The 17,590-nt window shown below is 45.2% G+C and overlaps 2 protein-coding genes across 4 annotated transcripts in view; one reads left to right on the forward strand and one right to left on the reverse strand.

Moving 5' to 3' along the window:
- Positions 1-17,590, forward strand: part of LOC144480817 (uncharacterized) — a 1,107,688-nt gene that overhangs the window by 639 nt on the left and 1,089,459 nt on the right. The window lies entirely within an intron of this gene.
- The window catches only part of LOC144480903 (uncharacterized), a 45,091-nt gene continuing 40,307 nt past the window's right edge, over positions 12,807-17,590 (reverse strand). The window contains exon 7 of the mRNA XM_078200531.1: positions 12,807-15,793. Coding sequence (XP_078056657.1) covers positions 15,043-15,793 — 751 coding nt within the window. The 3' untranslated portion in view covers positions 12,807-15,042. The remainder of the gene's footprint in view (positions 15,794-17,590) is intronic.

Here is a 17,590-nt window from a genome sequence, read left to right on the forward strand (position 1 = left end):
AAGAGACAACAGCCTCTATCTTGGATGGGTCCGTCGCTATTCTGTCTTGCGACACTACATGTACGACGTAGGTGACAGAAGTCCTGCCAAACTGGCACTTGTCAAGCGACAGTTTCAGACCTTCTTCTTGTAGCCAGTCGAGCACTTTGATCAACCACTCCTCGTGTTCTTCGAGGGTTCGTCCAAACACAATGAGGTCATCCAGGTACACCAACACCTCCAGAAAGTTCATGTCGCTGACAGTACGTTCCCTGACTCTCTGAAAAGTGGCTGGTGCTCCTGAAATTCCCTGAGGCATGTGTTCGAACTGATAAAAGCCCAACAGGCAGAAAAAAGCGGTCTTCTCCTTGTCAGCCTCACTTATGGGTATTTGATAGTATCCGCTCCTCAGGTCGAGGACTGTGAACCATTTACTCGCACACAAGCAGTGAAGAGCGTCTTCTATCCTTGGGATATTGTACTGGTCTGGTATTGTTCGAAGGTTAAGGGTTCGGTAGCTCACGCACATTCGTACCTTCCTGGACTTCTTGCATACGACTCCTATCGGCGATGCGTCGGGACTGCGCGATTCAGAGACGATGCCAAGGCTCCGTAGTTCCTGTAGGTGCTGGCGCACATCCTCGAAGTCAGCAGGCGACAAGCAACGTGACCTCTCTCGGAAGGGCCTTGCATCCTTCAGTCTTATTTCATGTGGTGCTTTTAGAACAACCTACATCCCACTCGTGCTGTGAGAAGACCTACTTCCTCTCCATCATTTTCTCACAGAGACTCCTTTTTGCCTCCTCTGGCATAGGAGACGCTCCGAAATCAAAAGATGAAGGAGTCAGTTCGATTGCAGCTTCATCTGCACACGGTGTCCTCGGCAGAGGAACAGGAGCTACTGGAAAAATGTGGGCGAGTGGCGTCCCACATTTCAAGGAGATTGCTCTGGATGACAGGTTCTTCACAGTCACAGTAATGCATCTGCTGGAAACAACTGATACAGGATGAACCTCAGGCCTCACCCACAACTCTTCAGAGGAAAAAGTGTCATTAGGCTGATCTGTCAGTGCTAGCTGGTCTGTGAAATCACCAGGAAACTTTGGGAGGCCAGTGATGATTGGCTTGTGCTGGGTCAACCACAGAGTACTATGCTTGTCTACCCCTTCTGTGGCTTCAGACTGGGTGAGTGTCTCATAGGTTTCTCGGAGGACGGGGTGTATGGTCAAAGTACCCAAGAAGCGTTCTCCTGCCTGTTCTTTACAGGACTCCACCAACTCTCTCACCAGCCGTGTATTTGTCCCCACTAGCATGGCAATGTTCTCATCTTTCACAGGGTTAGGACATACTAAGGCGACAGTGTCAACTGCCTGCGGCACTCCGGTTACAGCAGCAGGGAACTCGAGTTGCATGGACAGGTAGCCATCATATGGGTATTGGTGAGAGCTTAAAACCCATATTTCCCGGTCTTCAAGTGGCTGGAGAGGTAAATGTTTCAGGTAGGTGTCATAGAAGTTGCGATACAAAATGGTTACTTAGGAGCCACTGTCAAGCAAAGCCCTTGCATCAACTCCTTCTATTTGCACAGGTACATCAGAGATGGACCCCACTAATCCTGCAGGTAACTGTTTTGAGCCTTGCTTTGCTGGGGATGGACATTGGGTGGAACGTATTTCACATGAAACAAAGCACCATTCCTTCACCTGGCTCCTGGGAAGGTTCCCTGCTGTCAGCTTGCTTTGATCAGTTTCTGATTCACTTTCCTCAGATCCTCGGGTGCTTTGCACTCTCTCCTTGTATGCCCGTCTTGCCCACACCTGTAGCAAAGAATTCCTGCCGGCAGTGGTTTGGATATTTTCACTCGGGGCGACGCGTCCCGAATAGTAGCTTCTGGCGCTTGCTGTACGGACCCAGTCCTTGCTGTCGTACTTTCAGATGTAGGGGTAACTGGAATGGCGCTCAACAGTCTGGCCACCTGAGAAGTCAGTTCCCTTATCACATTTCGTAGGCTGTTCAACTCAGACGTAACTGAGGACTGTGGTACAGTGGTGGTGGCTGCGGTAGCAGTAGCTTTCACCCCTTCTCTGGCGCTAATCCAATTTTCTTCCTCTCTTACCTCCCGCATCAGCTGGGAGAAGGAAGGGGGTTTGTCCAGGGTGTGGCTCATCCTTACACGCAGAGCAACCATGTCTCGAGTGAGTGCACCCTTGACTAGCTGTTCCATCCGAGCTCGATTCATGTCTGCAGCCGTAATTCCTCCCATAAGAAGAGCACGATGGAGAAGTTTGTCAAGTCGATATAGAAAAGCAGAGTTTTTCTCCTTCATTCTGGTATGTGTGTCTGAACTTGGCCAAGATGTCGTCTCCACTCTTTGTGGTGCCGTAAGCTGTGTCCAGAGCAGATAAATAATCGATGGCCGTAGCAGTGGGAGTGCTAACTTTCAAAAATCGGACGATGTCAGCAGCAGGCCCTTTTAAACTCTCCACTCTCCGCTGTCTCTTGGCGGCGTCAGTGCATTGCCACTCACTGATCATCTGGGTAGCCTGCTCCATCCAGGCATCATATTCTTCTTCACCTGGGGGTACAGGTTTCAGTCCTAAAAACAGTCTCAGTTTTCTGTAGCTAGGCCCATCAGTAGACACTTGGTTGCACTTGTCCACTAGTTTGCCAATAGCAGTCACTAAATCCATGTTCACATCCACTTTGGGAGCTTGATTTTCTGATGCTATGGCCTGAAAATCCTCCATTGACTTGCCTTCCTGTTGCAGTAATGACAACAGCTTTGTATGGAAAGCGTCCTCTTCATCCTGTGTGTCCAAGCTTTCTAGCGTTTGCACAGCCCATGGCCCAGCTTCTCCTTCAATACCTACATCTGGAGATACAGTGTCTGGGGTTAAATCAATGCTAGTCTCCACTAGTATGAACAACTGTGTGCCAGTAGAATCCCCACGGCAACCACAAATCTTGGTGCGACCAAAGACTTTCACTGTGTCTAAGACTCCAGCAATGGTCTCCTCACTAGTATCTATTGGCACATTGCTCAATAATACGCCATGAGAAAGACTGATATTCTTTTGGCGGCTCCAGTCAGCAGCCTGAGAAAAATCCATTGTCTTAAGTGAGCTACGAACACTGAAAAAACCTTTTTTTTGCAGTTGTAATTACTGAGTTAACTGTTACTGACTGACGAAAAGAAGTAAGAAAAAAAATATTTGACCTGTCTGGTAAACAGGAAATATCTCAGCGGTGCCTCCAAAAATGTAACCCCCTGCTGACAACTATATGCTCTGACCAGCTGAGTTACGTAAAGCTGTACCTGGGATGTGCTTGATGTTATAAGGGGCTACTACGTAAATATTCAATTAACAGGATCCTGAGTTCTTAGCGGTTGGTGTTGAGCTAGGCTAAATTTCCTATTTACCAATAAATGTCAGTACAGGCGTGAATGAAAAGGATTAGTGTGTGCATTGCAATCTAGAGTAATAACCTATTAATAATAGCGCGGTGCCTCCTAAACTGGTAAGTATGTAAACCTTATAATAAGAAAAGGTTCGGGACAACCATGCAAAAGGAATAACAAAAATAAATTTATTTTCTTGCATTGTTGCATCTCATAAAACAGGTAAAGAGTCCTGAACTAAAGATTTTTCAATTAAACAGTTTCAACCCTGAGAAATGTTCAAAATATTACCAAGCGCTTGGATTTATAAACGTTGGGGCCCATACGTTGGTGCACATATGAAGAAAACACGCCCTCAACAACACACTGCTGATACCGTTCAGTGTCTGATAGTATAGTCTCCAGTTACTCACGCAACCACCACACACACAGTCCAGAAGGGTCTGCGAGCGGGAAGATGATGCAGCAGGAAAACAAAATGCAGCAAGCTGTCCGTGTAGTGACGAAGGTCCAGTGCGCTGAAGTCTGTCCTCCTCGGCAGTGCTACTTACCAAGTTAGCTTCAGCTAATCCTCGTTCTCTCCTTCTTCTCAGTGAAAACTACGCCCGGCGTTTATAGCTGACTGTCCCTCACCGGCAGTTTCTGGCAGAAACGTCCACGCTTGAGAGTACAAGATGATGCGCTTTACACTTTTTCTCAACTGTAATGAAAATAACAAACAGGACTAAACCTTGCTGCCTTTCACTTCAAACTGGAAAAAAATGAGTTACTAAACTACGACAAACACGAGCTTTAACTGCACAGTCATATTTGTGCCCCACTGTGAAGTATGTTAGTCTACAAATATTATTTGCCTCGACGTTAAAACTGAGTTTTTACCGCATGGAAACAGCTCCTCTTCCCCACGTGTGTCTCCCCACTGCAGCTTCCTCTGCCTCCCGCCATTTTTCCCTCCCCCGAAATAATCTGATTGGCTTAAAGTGCAGCTCTGTAGCAAACGGATTGGCTTAGTTTACATCACTCAAACAAACAGTATCTGTTCACGGTATTTGGCCCAGTAAACAGGATATTGAAACTCACTCGAAAACAAAGAACAATGGAAAATGTCTTTTTCATTAAATTTACCCATATTTCAAGAAGACATACTCTTTTCATTTTTCTTTCATTTATCCTTTTTTTCAGGCCCCTGCAATTTCATCCAGTAATACTGCAGTGTTCTGTCTGTTTCAGTGATTGTGATTGATGAACAGATATCAAACAGGACATTTCTCCTGCTCTTCTTGGAAGCAATGGCCATGTGATGCATCACGTCCACCTGAGAGGGAAGACGGTGTCCTCGATTTAACTGGTCACTGAGAGGCTGGCAGCTCTGACGGTGCAGCATTTCCTGAGCACTGCACTGTCTCCTCGGTAAGATCCCGGAGTGTTGTTCCTGACGGACTTCCTGTGTCCTGTGGAACGGAAAGAATCTCTGACCCGACTGGGGACGGAATCCTCAAAATTCCAGGAGATCGCGACCGCTCACTAACCCAATCCGGAAAAAAAAATTGAAATAAAAACAATAAAATTAAAAATAAACTTCACGGTGCCCCGTAGAAACAGGAGGACAACGAATTTAGCTTCTCGAATCAAATTTCACTTGAAAAGAGCAACTCTTTTACTTTTATTCCGGCTTTTACAGATTCCATATGCCCCAAAACGCTTTCTAACTGCCGGAAGCTCATTACCAGTGTAGTCACTGCTGTTATGTTAGAAACTTTATTAACGCAGAGAGCAGTGGGAATGTTTAATTATCTGTCAGAAAGGACTGTCATTCTGACCCTAGAGTAAAGGAATTTCCGGGTTACTTCGATCTTGTCACAAACAGTAACCAAATGGAGACCTCTTTCTCTTTCTCTCTCTCTCTGTCTCTCTCTCTCTCTTTATGCTACACTGAGGACCGACGTTGATTAGTAGCACTGTGCTGAACGTCTTATTCATACTACCCAGTGACATGGGAATACATTGATTGATAAAATTCAATCTGAAAGACTGCTGCGCCACTCTTCACATCTTCCAGACTTTTCCATTAGATTGGTCAATGATTTTGCCTGACAAAGTACCGCAGTAGTTTCCATTACCTCTGCAGTATTACCGATCGGGAAACGCGCCAACTCTTACCACCTGTCATGAGGTGGATTGGAAGAGTTTCCAAGCTGATCATCAACCTGTGAATCGGAAAAGGATCACACTTTCTACAGACATAAGACCCTGAAGTGGGATTGGAACCCCAAGCTTCTGGTCCAGAAGACATGGTTCTGTGTCGATGCTTCGATAATTCACATAGACGCTCTTGTCCTGAATAAAATGTGGTTTGTCGTGGAGTCCCGACGCACAGATATTCCCCGTACTCCAGCCGTCACCTGTAACAGCGGTGAAGTGGCGGATCTAAAGTTTCGTTCACAGATGTCATGGAACGCCATCTACTGGAATCTTATACCATAAGACCATAAGACCGAGGAGCAGAATTAGGCCCATCGAGTCTGCTCCAATCATGGCGGATATTTTTCTCATCCCCATTCTCCTGCCTTTTCCGCATAACCCCTGATCCCCTTATTAATCAATAACCTATCTTTCTCTGCCTTTAAGACCTCAATGACGTGGCCTCCACAGCCTTCTGCGGCAAAGAGTTCCGCAGATTCACGACTATCTGGCTGAAGAAATTCCTCCTCATCTCTGTTTTAAAGGATCGTCCCTTTAGCCTGATGTGCTGCCCTCTGGTTCTAGGTTTTCCTACTACAGGAATCATCCTCTCCACGTCCACTCTACCCAGGCCTCGCAGAATCTTATAAGTTTCAATAAGATCCCCCCTCATTCTTCTGAACTCCAACGAGTACAGACTCAGAGTCCTCAACCGTTACTCATACGACAAGCTCTTCATTCCAGGGATCACTCTTGTGAACCTCCTCTGGACCCTTTCCAAGGCCAGCTCGTCCTGGATATAAATTGTCCCATTGGTTGGATATAAATTGTCCCATTGGTAAGACACAGCATGGGTCCATGAAGGGCAGGTCATGTTTGACTAATTTGGCGGAATACTTTGAGAACATTACATGCACAGTGGACAATGGGGAACCTGTGGATGTGGTGTATCTGGATTTTCAGAAGGCGTTTGACAAGGTGCCGCACCAATGACTGCTGCATAAGATCAAGGTGCAAGGTGTTACGGGCAATGTATTACCTTGGATAGAGGATTGGTTAATGAACAGAAAGCAAAGAGTGGGTGTAAATGGGTGTTTTTCTTTTTGGTGATCAGTGACTCGTGGTGTGCCTCAGGGATCAGTATTGGGAGAGCAATTGTTGACGATTTATATCGATGACTTGGAGTTGGGGACCAAGTGTAGTGTCAAAATTCGCAGATAATTTTAAGATGAGTGGCAGGGCAAAGTTGGCAAAGAACGCTGAAAACCTGCAAAGGGATATAGATCGTCTAAGTGAATGGGCGAGGGTCTGGCAGATGGAGTACAATGTTGGTAAATGTGAGGTGATCCATTTTGGTAGGAATAATAGCAAAATGGACTATTATTTAAATGGTAAAAAAATGCAGTGTGCTGCTCTACAAAGGGACCTGGCTGTCCTTGTGCAGGAATCTCAAGGAGTTGGTTTGCAGGTGCAGTAGGTAATTAAGAAGGCAAATTGAATTCTGTCCTTCATTGCTAGAGGGATGGATTTAAAAAGAGCGAGGTTATGTTGCAGCTGTATTGGGTGCTGGTGAGGCCACATCTGGAGTAGTGTGTAGAGTTTTGGTCTCCGTACTTGTGAAAGGATATACTGGCACTGGAAGGGGGTGCAGATGAGGTTCACTAGGTGGATCCCAGAGTTGAGAGGGTTGGCTTAAGAGGAGAGACTGATAGACTGGGGCTATACTCATTGGAATTCAGAAGAATGAGGGGAGATCTTTCAGAAACATATAAGATTAATAAGGGAATACATAAGATAGAAGCAGGGAAGTTGTTTCCACTGGCGTGTGAAACTAGAACTAGGGGGCATGGCCTCAAAATAAGGGGGAGCAGATTTAGGATTGAGTTGAGGAGGAACTTCTTCACACAAAGGGTTGTGAATCTGTGGAACTCAATGAAAAAGAACCTGCATTAGATGCAAGGGTCCACCCTGATACAAATCAGTTCTTAAGTAGTTCCTCTCTATTTCTAGACTCAGAAATGTCTGCAATAAAATGAAAGCCCAATACTGATGCCGCTGGAAATCTGAATTAAAAAGAGCTAATATTGGAAATATTCAGCAGGTAAGGCAGTAGCTGGGGTGAGAAAGACAGAATGAATGATCCAGGGTGAACTATGTGGAATAAAAATGGTGCCAAATGTAATGTAACCTCAGAAATAGGAGAAGTGGATTAGAACACAGGAAAAATAATTTCTGACTATTAAAGATATTGCGGGAAGCTGGTCAGCCAGCAGCGCATCGTTACAAGTGGGAACCTTCTTTCGACACATTTGGCAGAACTAATAATGAAATACTGAACACAGGTGAAATACACCCATTATTAGAGACAGAGGAAGTTAGACAATGACAGAGAGGTGATCAGGGAGAGCAGAGGTGAAACAGAGCAATGAATGCACATGGAGTCAGATCCACAGTAAAGGAGTCAGACCAGCCCTAAAGACATGGAACCTCTCACAGATAACAAAGCTCAGCACTAACAACTCTCAATTGTAGATGAATGGTCAGAAACACTCATCTATGAAACAATTTCACTGTTTAAAATTTAAACTCTTCTGTTGGGACCTGCAGCTGGAAAGATATCAGAAACACTGGAGTCAGAGAAAAGTCTCCCAGTTGAGGAAATACCTGGGGAGTGGGGGTGATGTCACTGTGGAATTGTGGGTGTGTGATGAGATCACAAGGAGGTACACAGAACATCTGGGTCTGTGCAAACCAGTGATCACCACACATTATGGAGGATGTGAGACTCCTTGAGAGGGTGCAGAGGAGATTGACCTGAATGGTTCCAGGGATGAGGGATTATGGTTACAATGTTAGGCTCGAGAAACTGGCGTTATTCTCCTTGGAGCAAAGGAGATTGAGGGGAGATTTGACAGAGGTGTACAAATTTATGACAGGTATAGATAACGTAGATAAGGTTTAACTATTCCCATTATCCGATTACAGGACACAGATTGAGGATTTTGAAAATGATCTACCAAGGGGATATGAGGAAGAAATTTTCCACAGTGAGTGGTAATGACCTGGAACCCGATACTTCCACTCAAAGACCGATAACATCCAGATGCTGTAATCAAATGGTGCTATCAGATATTGATGTCTTTTCGACAAATCCTCTTCTAATATACTGTAAACGAAGTTTACAAATCCCAGCACTGACAGTGCAGAAATGCAATTCAGAAGAGACAAACGTTTTTCTTGGTTTTAGTTTGCTGTATGCAAATTCTCCCCTTCTAATGCCTTGTAAAAGGAGTTTCCAAAATCCATCACCGTCAGTCCGGGATGGAAATTCACCATCTTATCTTCAAATTCACCATATTCTCTTCTGCTGACAGGGAGCACTGCCCACATGCCCTTCTGCACTTTGCCCAGTGAAAGATGGTGGTCAATAACCTGGGTCTGTGACCAGGACACGCTTCACATCTCATGCCTTGTTCACTGCTAAGGTGGGACTGGTAGCAGACCTGCAGATCTTTAGACAAATGGGGAAGGACATCCCATGAGACAGTGGGATCTGGAGAGCAGGATTTAACATAAGAACTAGGAGCAGGAGTAGGCCATCTGGCCCCTCGAACATGCTCTGCTATTCAATAAGATCATGGCTGAGCTTTTCATGGACTCAACTCCACTTACTCGCCTGCCCACCATGAGCCTTGCTTGCTTTACTGTTCAAAAATTTATCTATCCTTGTCTTAAAAACATTCACTGAGGTAGTCTCAACTGCTTCACTGGGCAGGGAATTACGCAGATTCACAACCCTTCGTGTGAAGAAGTTCCTCCTCAACTCAATCCTAAATCTGCTCCCCCTTATTTTGAGGCTATGCCCCCCCTAGTTCTAGTTTCATCTGTCAGTGGAAACAACTTCGCTGCTTCTATGTTATCTATTCCCTTCATAATTTTATATGTTTCTATAAGATCTCCCCTCATTCTTCTGAATTCCAATGAGTATAGCCCCAGTCTACTCAGTCTCTCCTCATAAGCCAATCCTCTCAACTCTGGAATCAACCAAGTGAACCTCCTCTGTACCCCCTCCAGTGCCAGTATATCCTTTCTCAAGTAAGGAGACCAAAACTGTACACAGTACTCCAGATGTGGCCTCACCAGCACCTTATACAGCTGCAACATAACCTCGCTGTTTTTAAACTCCATCCCTCTCACAATGAAGGACAAAATTCCATTTGCCGCCTTAATTACCTGCTGCATCTGCAAACCAACTTTTTGTGATTAATGCACAAGGACATCCAGGTCCCTCTGCACAGCAGCATGCTGCAATTCTTTACCATTTAAATAATAGTCCATTTTGCTGCTATTCCTACCAAAATGGATGACCTCACAATTACCAACATTGTACTCCATCTGCCAGACCCTTGCTCATTCACTTAGACTAGCTATATCCCTTTGCAGACTTTCAGTGTCCTTTGCACACTTTGCTCTGCCACCCATCTTAATGTCATCTGTGAATTTTGACACACTATACTTGGTCCCCAACTTCAAATCATCTATGTAAATTGGAAACAATTGCGGTCCCAACACTGATCCCTGAAGCACACCACTAGTCACTGATCACCAACCAGAATAACACCCATTTACCCCCACCCTTTGCTTTCTCTTAGTTAACCAATCCTCTATCCATGCTAATACATTACCTGTAACACTGTGCACCTTTATCTTATGTAGCAGTCTTTGGTGCTGCACCTTGTCAAATGCTTTCTGAAAATCCAGATACACCACATCCACAAGTTCCCCATTGTCCACTGTGCACGTAATGTTCTCAAAGAATTCCACCAAATTAGTCAAACACGACCTGCCCTTCATGAACCCATGCTGCATCTTATCGATGGTACAATTTATATCCAGATGTCTCACTATTTCTTCCTTGATGATAGATTCAAGCATTTTCCCTACTACAGAAGTTAAGTTAACTGGCCTATAGTTACCTGCCTTTTGCCTACCTGCTTTTTTAAACAGTAGCGTCACATTTGCTGTTTTCCAATCTGCGGGAACCACCCCAGAGTCCAGCAAATTTTGGTAAATTACCACTAGTGCATTTGCCATATCTTTAAGTCATTTATTTCCCTTTCTTTCCTTTTCTGCCACCAGAGCGCCTCATCTTTCCTTTTCTGCCACCAGAGCGCCTCATCGATAAGACACTGGGACTCAGAGGGTTGATGCAGTTTGGTGGACAAGTTGTCTCCATTCTGAACAATGGGGAACAAGCTCCTCCCACTCATTGACAACTTTGCCCCCTACAAAGATGGCAGCCATGCATAAGCCCTGTTGCACACTATCCCCGTTGCACATTGGCCCCAATAAAGATGGCCGCTAACCCGGACCGATCACTCGGAGCTGGAGACCCACTCAGTGCAGCTGGAAGACCCTGGAAGCTCTTTTTCGGGGATTACACAACATGTTTAGGAAACATCTCCGCCCGGAAGCTGGATCCATCGCTCCCTCACATCCACTATTTTCTGCTAGCGATTGTGGATCAAAATAACAATCACCTCTCCAACCGCCATTCACCACACTGCGCATGCTTCACTCCCAGCCCAGCCCCGCCCCTCATTCACTCCCATTGGTTGGAGGACCAGCCGCTCCCGCTCGGTCCTCCAGTCCCGCCCCTCTGCCTCTATTGGTCCAGAGCTGCCGTCAATCAGCCGGGCATTGTGACAGTTCAGATTGAGGGAGGGGCCACAGACTCAGGCTGACTTGAAGATTATTGGCAGCATTTTCTGTTTGGGAATTAGAGCTGGGGATGGATGGTCAGTTCCCCTCTGTCCGGGTCATTACAGTAAGAAGTCTAACAACACTAGGTTAAAGTCCAACAGGTTTATTTGGTAGCAAAAGCCACTAGCTTTCGGAACCGGCTGTCCAAAGATGTGCGGGTTAGGTTGATTGGCCAGGTTAAAAATTGCCCTTAGAGTCCTGGGATGTGTAGGTTAGAGGTATTAGCGGGTAAAATATGTGGGGGTAGGGCCTGGGTGGGATTGTGGTCGGTGCAGACTCGATGGGCCGAATGGCCTCCTTCTGCACTGTAGGGTTTCTATGATTCCTTCATCAGGTGGGTTTCCCCAGGACACTCATTATCACTGCAACTTTATAGGAGAAAGTCCCCGCTTCAATCCCCACTGCAAACTTTGTGTTTAAAATTGTTACTGAGGAAGAATTAATAGAGAGTTTCATGTTGAACAGGGTGACAGTTACTGTTGCCTTATTCTTTAAAAACTCCTTTACCTTTAAACAGGTAACGGTAAGTGACAGAAAACTGATCCACAGTGACCCAAAAACTAGACCTGGGTTTGATTCCCGGCTTGGGTCATTGTGTGGAGTTTGCATGTTCTGCCCATGTTTAAATGGGTTTCCTCCGGGTGCTCCAGTTTCCTCCCACAGTCCAAAAGAGGTGCTGGTTAGGTTCATTAGGCATGCTAAATTGCCCCTCAGTGTCACAGGATGCATAGATTAGAGGGATTAGTGGGGTAGGTATGTGGGGTTATGCGGACAGAGCCTGGGTGGGATTGTTGTCGGTGTAGACTCGATGGGCCAAATGGCCTCCTTCTGCACTGCAGGGATTCTATGATTCCAGATACTGCAGAAACTGCACATACTTAGAGTGTGGGTGGAAATGGGAGCAATGGAGAAAACCCACGCAGAAATGGAGAAAACTTCAAAACAGAGTGAATCTCTTCCCAAACTCAAAGCAGGTGAATAGCCTCTCCCCAGTGTGAACTTACTGGTGCACAGTGAGTTGAGATGATCTCCTGAACCCAGTCTCACAGGAAAAGCAACTGAATGGTCTCATCAGTGTGAACATGTTGTCCAAAGCTTTTGCAACACTTCCCACAGGCTGGGCACTTTTAAGGTCTCTCCCCAGTGTGAAACGTGGGTGTTTGCAGGGTGGATCCTGTTAGGGTCCTGGACTAAAACCCCTAAATTACATTAGGAAGCCAGACCAGACCCCAACAACATTTCTATGTTGGCATAAATGTGAGGTTATAATGTTTCATTCCAGGAGTAATTTCACTGACTTGGGGATCTTTTATAGTAAAACAAACTTTATTTAATATCACAGTTCAAAGATAACTCTAACAAATAAAGCAGTTATTAACAGTTGAACAACATTTAAAAATGAAACAACTTTAATTTCTAACCTTTCATTGTTTCAGTTCCTCTTAAGAGATGTAAATGACACTTTAAATACAGTTAGCAACCATATGTATACTTGCTAGGGTGGCATGTCAGCATTGCTCACAGTGCCAGGGAGCCAGGATCAATTGTGGCCTTGGATGAACATGTGGAGTTTGCACGTTCTCCGTGTCTGCGTGGGTTTTCTCCATTGCTCCCATTTCCACCCACACTCTAAGTATGTGCAGGTTTGGTAGATTGACCCAGTAAAGTTTTTCCTCAGTGTCACGGGGATGAGAAAGGTAAATATGTGGGGCTATGGGGATAGGGCTTGGGTGGAATTGTTGTCGGTGCAGGCTCGATGGTCTGAATGGCGTCCTTCTGCACTGTAGGGATTCTTCACTGAGTCTAGACAGTCTTGAAGCTTTTAGAGAGAAAACAAGCCTCAGATCAGTTTGTAGAAACCCTCCAACAGTTCCTTGCCAGAACTGCAAAAGCTTCTTTCTTGCTGCACAGACCCACACTATCCCATGACCCTGTAACAATACTAGTCAGAAATCCAAGGGGAGCTTCTTATATAAACAAAAGCTCATTAGCTCTATCAAAGAAACAAATTTCTAGCTAAAATGAGTTATTAACTTGCTTTCAGAACCCTTGAGCCTGTAGAATAAAGCTGAATTTTTAAACATTCTCTCTAAACATAAAAACAATGTATGTAATATATATGTATATAATAAGTATATATACATACATATCCATCGCAACATTCTCATCACACTTCCCATACTTGAAGCTTATAAATGGCATCTCCCCGGTGTAAATTCGCTGTTGTGCAGAAAGCTGGGACGACAGTGAAGCCGTTCCCACACACACAGCAGATGAGTGCGTCAATCAGTTTCCAGCTCTGATGTGTAACTGAATATCTCCTCAGTCTCCACATTTCCCTGGTTTCTCACTGTGGTTGTGGATGGTGGTTTGCTTCCATGGACAAAATTCTCTGCTGTTCAGGTTATGATAAATTGTGCTGAGGTTTACAGCATGGAAACAGGCCCTTCGGCCCAACTTGTCCATGACACCCCTTTTTTTAACCCCCAAACTAGTCCCAATTGCCCACATCCCTCTATACTCATCTTACTCATGTAACTATCTAAACGTTTTTGAAATACAAAATTGTACCCGCCTCTACTACTACCTCTGGCAGCTTGTTCCAGACATTCACCGCCCTCTGTGAAAGAAATTGCCCCTCTGGACACTTTTGTCTCTCTCCCCTCTCCCCTTAAACCTATGTGCTCTAGTTTTAGACTCCCCTATCTTTGGGAAAAGATATTGACTATCTAGCTGATCTATGCCCCTCATTATTTTATAGACCTCTATAAGGTCACCCCTCAGCCTCTACGCTCCAGAGAAAAAAGTCCCAGTCTATCCAGCCTCTCCTTATAACTCAAACCGTCAAATCCCGGTAACATCCTAATAAATTTTTTCTGCACTCTTTCTAGTTTAATAATATCCTTTCGATAATAGGGTGACCAGAATTGCACACAGTATTCCAAGTGTGGCCTTACCAATGTCTTGTACAACTTCAACAAAACATTCCAACTCCTGTATTCAACGTTCTGACCGATGAAACCAAGCATGCCGAATGCCTTCTTCACCACTCTGTCCACCTGTGACTCCACTTTCAAGGAGCTATGAACATGTATCCCGAGATCTCTTTGTTCTGTAACTCTCCCCAGTGGCCAACCATTAACTGAGTAAGTCCTGCCCTGGCTCAATCTACCAAAATGCATCACCTCGCATTTATCTAAATTAATCTCCATCTGCCACTCGTCAGCCCACTGGCCCAATTGATCAAGATCCCTTTGCAATCCTAGATAACCTTCTTCACTGTCCACTGTACCACCAATCTTGGTGTCATCTGCAAGCTTACTAAACATGCCGACTAAATTCTCATCCACAATATTAATATAAATGACAAATAACAGTGGGCCCAGCACTGATCCCTGAGGCACACCACTGGTCACAGGCCTCCAGTTTGAAAAACAACTCTCTACAACCACCCTCTGTCTTCTGTCATTAAGCCAATTTTGTATCCATTTGGCTACCTCACCCTGGATCCCATGAGATTTAATCTTATGCAACAACCTACCATGTGGTACCTTGAACTAATGTTTTGTGTGAGCTTCCTGAACCCAAATCCTCCCCTTCTAAGACCAACTATATTAACATCTGTAACAGAGCTGGAGTTATTTTTCAATTCCACCAACAGACCCAAATGAACATGGTTCAGTTTGAATATGATTAACAGCAAAATCCAATCACAATAGTTACTTGTGAGTTCGCTGGTGTCTCAGGAGATTGGATGAGGTAGTGAATCCCGTCCCACACTGGGAGCAAGTGAACTGCCTCTCCCCAGTGTGGATTCGCTGGTGTGTCCGCAGATGGGATGACTGACTGAATCTCTTCCCACATTGAGAACAAGTGAAAGGCCTCTCCCCAGTGTGAATTCGCTGATGTGCCAATAGATTGAATGACTGACTGAATCCCTTTCCACACACAGAGCAGGTGAATGGCTTCTCCCCAGTGTGAACTTGCTGGTGTATCAGCAGCTTGGCTGAACGAGTGAATCCCTTCCCACATTGGGAGCAGATAAAAGGCCTATCCCCAGTGTGAACTCGTTGGTGTATCAGCAGGTCAGATGACTGAGTGAATCCCCTCCCACATACAGAACAAGTGAACGGCCTCTCCCCAGTGTGAACTCGCTGGTGTATTAGCAGGTGAGATTGGTTAGCGAATTCCTTCCCACACTGGGAGCAGGTGAACGGCTTTTCCCCAGTGTGAATTTGCTGGTGTCTCAACAAATTGGCTGAATGAGCGAATCCCTTCCCACACTGAGAACAAGTGAATGGCTTCTCCCCAGTGTGAACTCGCTGGTGTATCCGCAGGTTGTACGAGTGAGAAAATTGCTTCCCACACTGGGAGCAGGTGAACGGTTTCTCCCCAGTGTGAACTCGCTGGTGTATTGCTAGGTTGGATGGCCAATTGAATCCCTTCCCGCACAGGGAGCAAGTGAATGGTCTCTTCCCAGCATGACTGCATCGATGGGTTTCCAGCAGGGATGGGCAATTGAATCCCTTCCCACAATCCTCACACTTCCATGCCATCTCCCTGTTGTGACGACAATTATGTTCCGAAAGACTTGATGATTGGTTAAAGTCTTGTCCACACATAGAACACGTGTACAGTTTCTCTCCACTGTGAACGGTGCTTTTTTCTTCCATGTTCAAAATACAATGATATTCAGGTTATAATAAATTGACCAACTCCATCAGGTTCTGATATCATGTTTGGTTTCAGTTTCCAAACTACAAATCCTCCTCTTCTGAAACCCTGTGAAATTGATTTAAAACAGAAAAAAGGGAGTGAGAGAGAACCCACAAAAACACAAAAGCAGGTTGTGAAATTGAGCTGAATGAATCTGGGAATTTGCGGGGTCGACACTAGGAAAATTGCTGGTTTTTCATCAAAACCCAACTGGTTCACCAATATCCTTCAGGGAAGGAAACCTGACACCCAGTCTGGATCAACACAAGACTGTGGACACTCTTGGAGGAGACAGAGAAAAATAGGAGAGATCGGGGGTGAAGGAGAGGGATTTTATACATCGACAACTCAACAGATCTTTGACAGAATCTCCCAAGACCTCAACCTCCACTACCAAAGACCAGGGTAGCAGGTAAAAGTACACCCCATCAACTCCAAGTTCCCCTCCAACTCACACATCATCCTGACTTATCTGACATCCTGTACTCAAAGAACAGAAACTTTTTTTATAAATACTGGGAAGACTGAAACCATTGTCTTCAGTCCGAACTACAAACTCCATTCCCTCGCCAACAACTTCCTGGCAACTATCTGAGGCTGAACCAGGCTGTTCGCAACTGTGGTGAAATATTTCACCCCAATTTGAGCTTCCAACCACATATCCACATCATGATTAAGACCGCCTATTTCCAAGGAGACACAGGTTCAAGGCGAGAGGGAGAAAGTTTCAGGGAGAGAGTGGTGGGTGGGTGGAATGCGCTACCAGAGGAGGTGGTGGAAATAGGCACATTAGCAACATTTAGGAGGTATCTGGATGGGTGCATGCATAGGGAGGGAATAGAGGGATAAGTACTGAGTAAGGGCAAAAGATGTTTTCTTAAATTAAGGCATCATAGAACCATAGAAAATTACAGCTCAGAAACTGGCCCTTGGCCCTTCTTGTCTGTGCCGAACCATTTTATGCCTAGTCCCACTGACCTGCACTTGGACCATATCCCTCCACACCCCTCTCATCCATGAACCCGTCCAACTTTTTCTTAAATGGTAAAAGTGACCCCGCATTTACCACTTTATCTGGCAGCTCATTCCACACTCCCACCACTCTCTGCGTGAAGAAGCCCCCCCTAATATTCCCTTTAAACTTTTCTCCTTTCACCCTTAACCCATGCCCTCTGGTTTTTTTCTCCCCTAGCCTCAGCGGAAAAAGCCTGGTTGCATTCACTCTATCTATACCCATCAAAATCTTATACACCTCTATCAAATCTCCCCTCAATCTTCTACGCTCCAGGGAATAAAGTCCCAACCTATTCAATCTCTCTCTGTAACTCAGCTTCTCAAGTCCCAGCAACATCCTTGTGAACCTTCTCTGCACTCTTTCAATCTTATTTACATCCTTCCTGTAACTAGGTGACCAAAACTGTACACAATACTCCAAATTCGGCCTCACCAATGCCTTATAGAACCATAGAAAATTACAGCTTAGAAACAGGCCTTTTGGCCCTTCTTGTCTGTGCCGAACCATTTTATGCCTAGTCCCACTGACCTGCACTT

Source organism: Mustelus asterias, chromosome 30, assembly GCF_964213995.1.
Source record: "Mustelus asterias chromosome 30, sMusAst1.hap1.1, whole genome shotgun sequence".
NCBI lineage: Eukaryota > Metazoa > Chordata > Chondrichthyes > Carcharhiniformes > Triakidae > Mustelus > Mustelus asterias.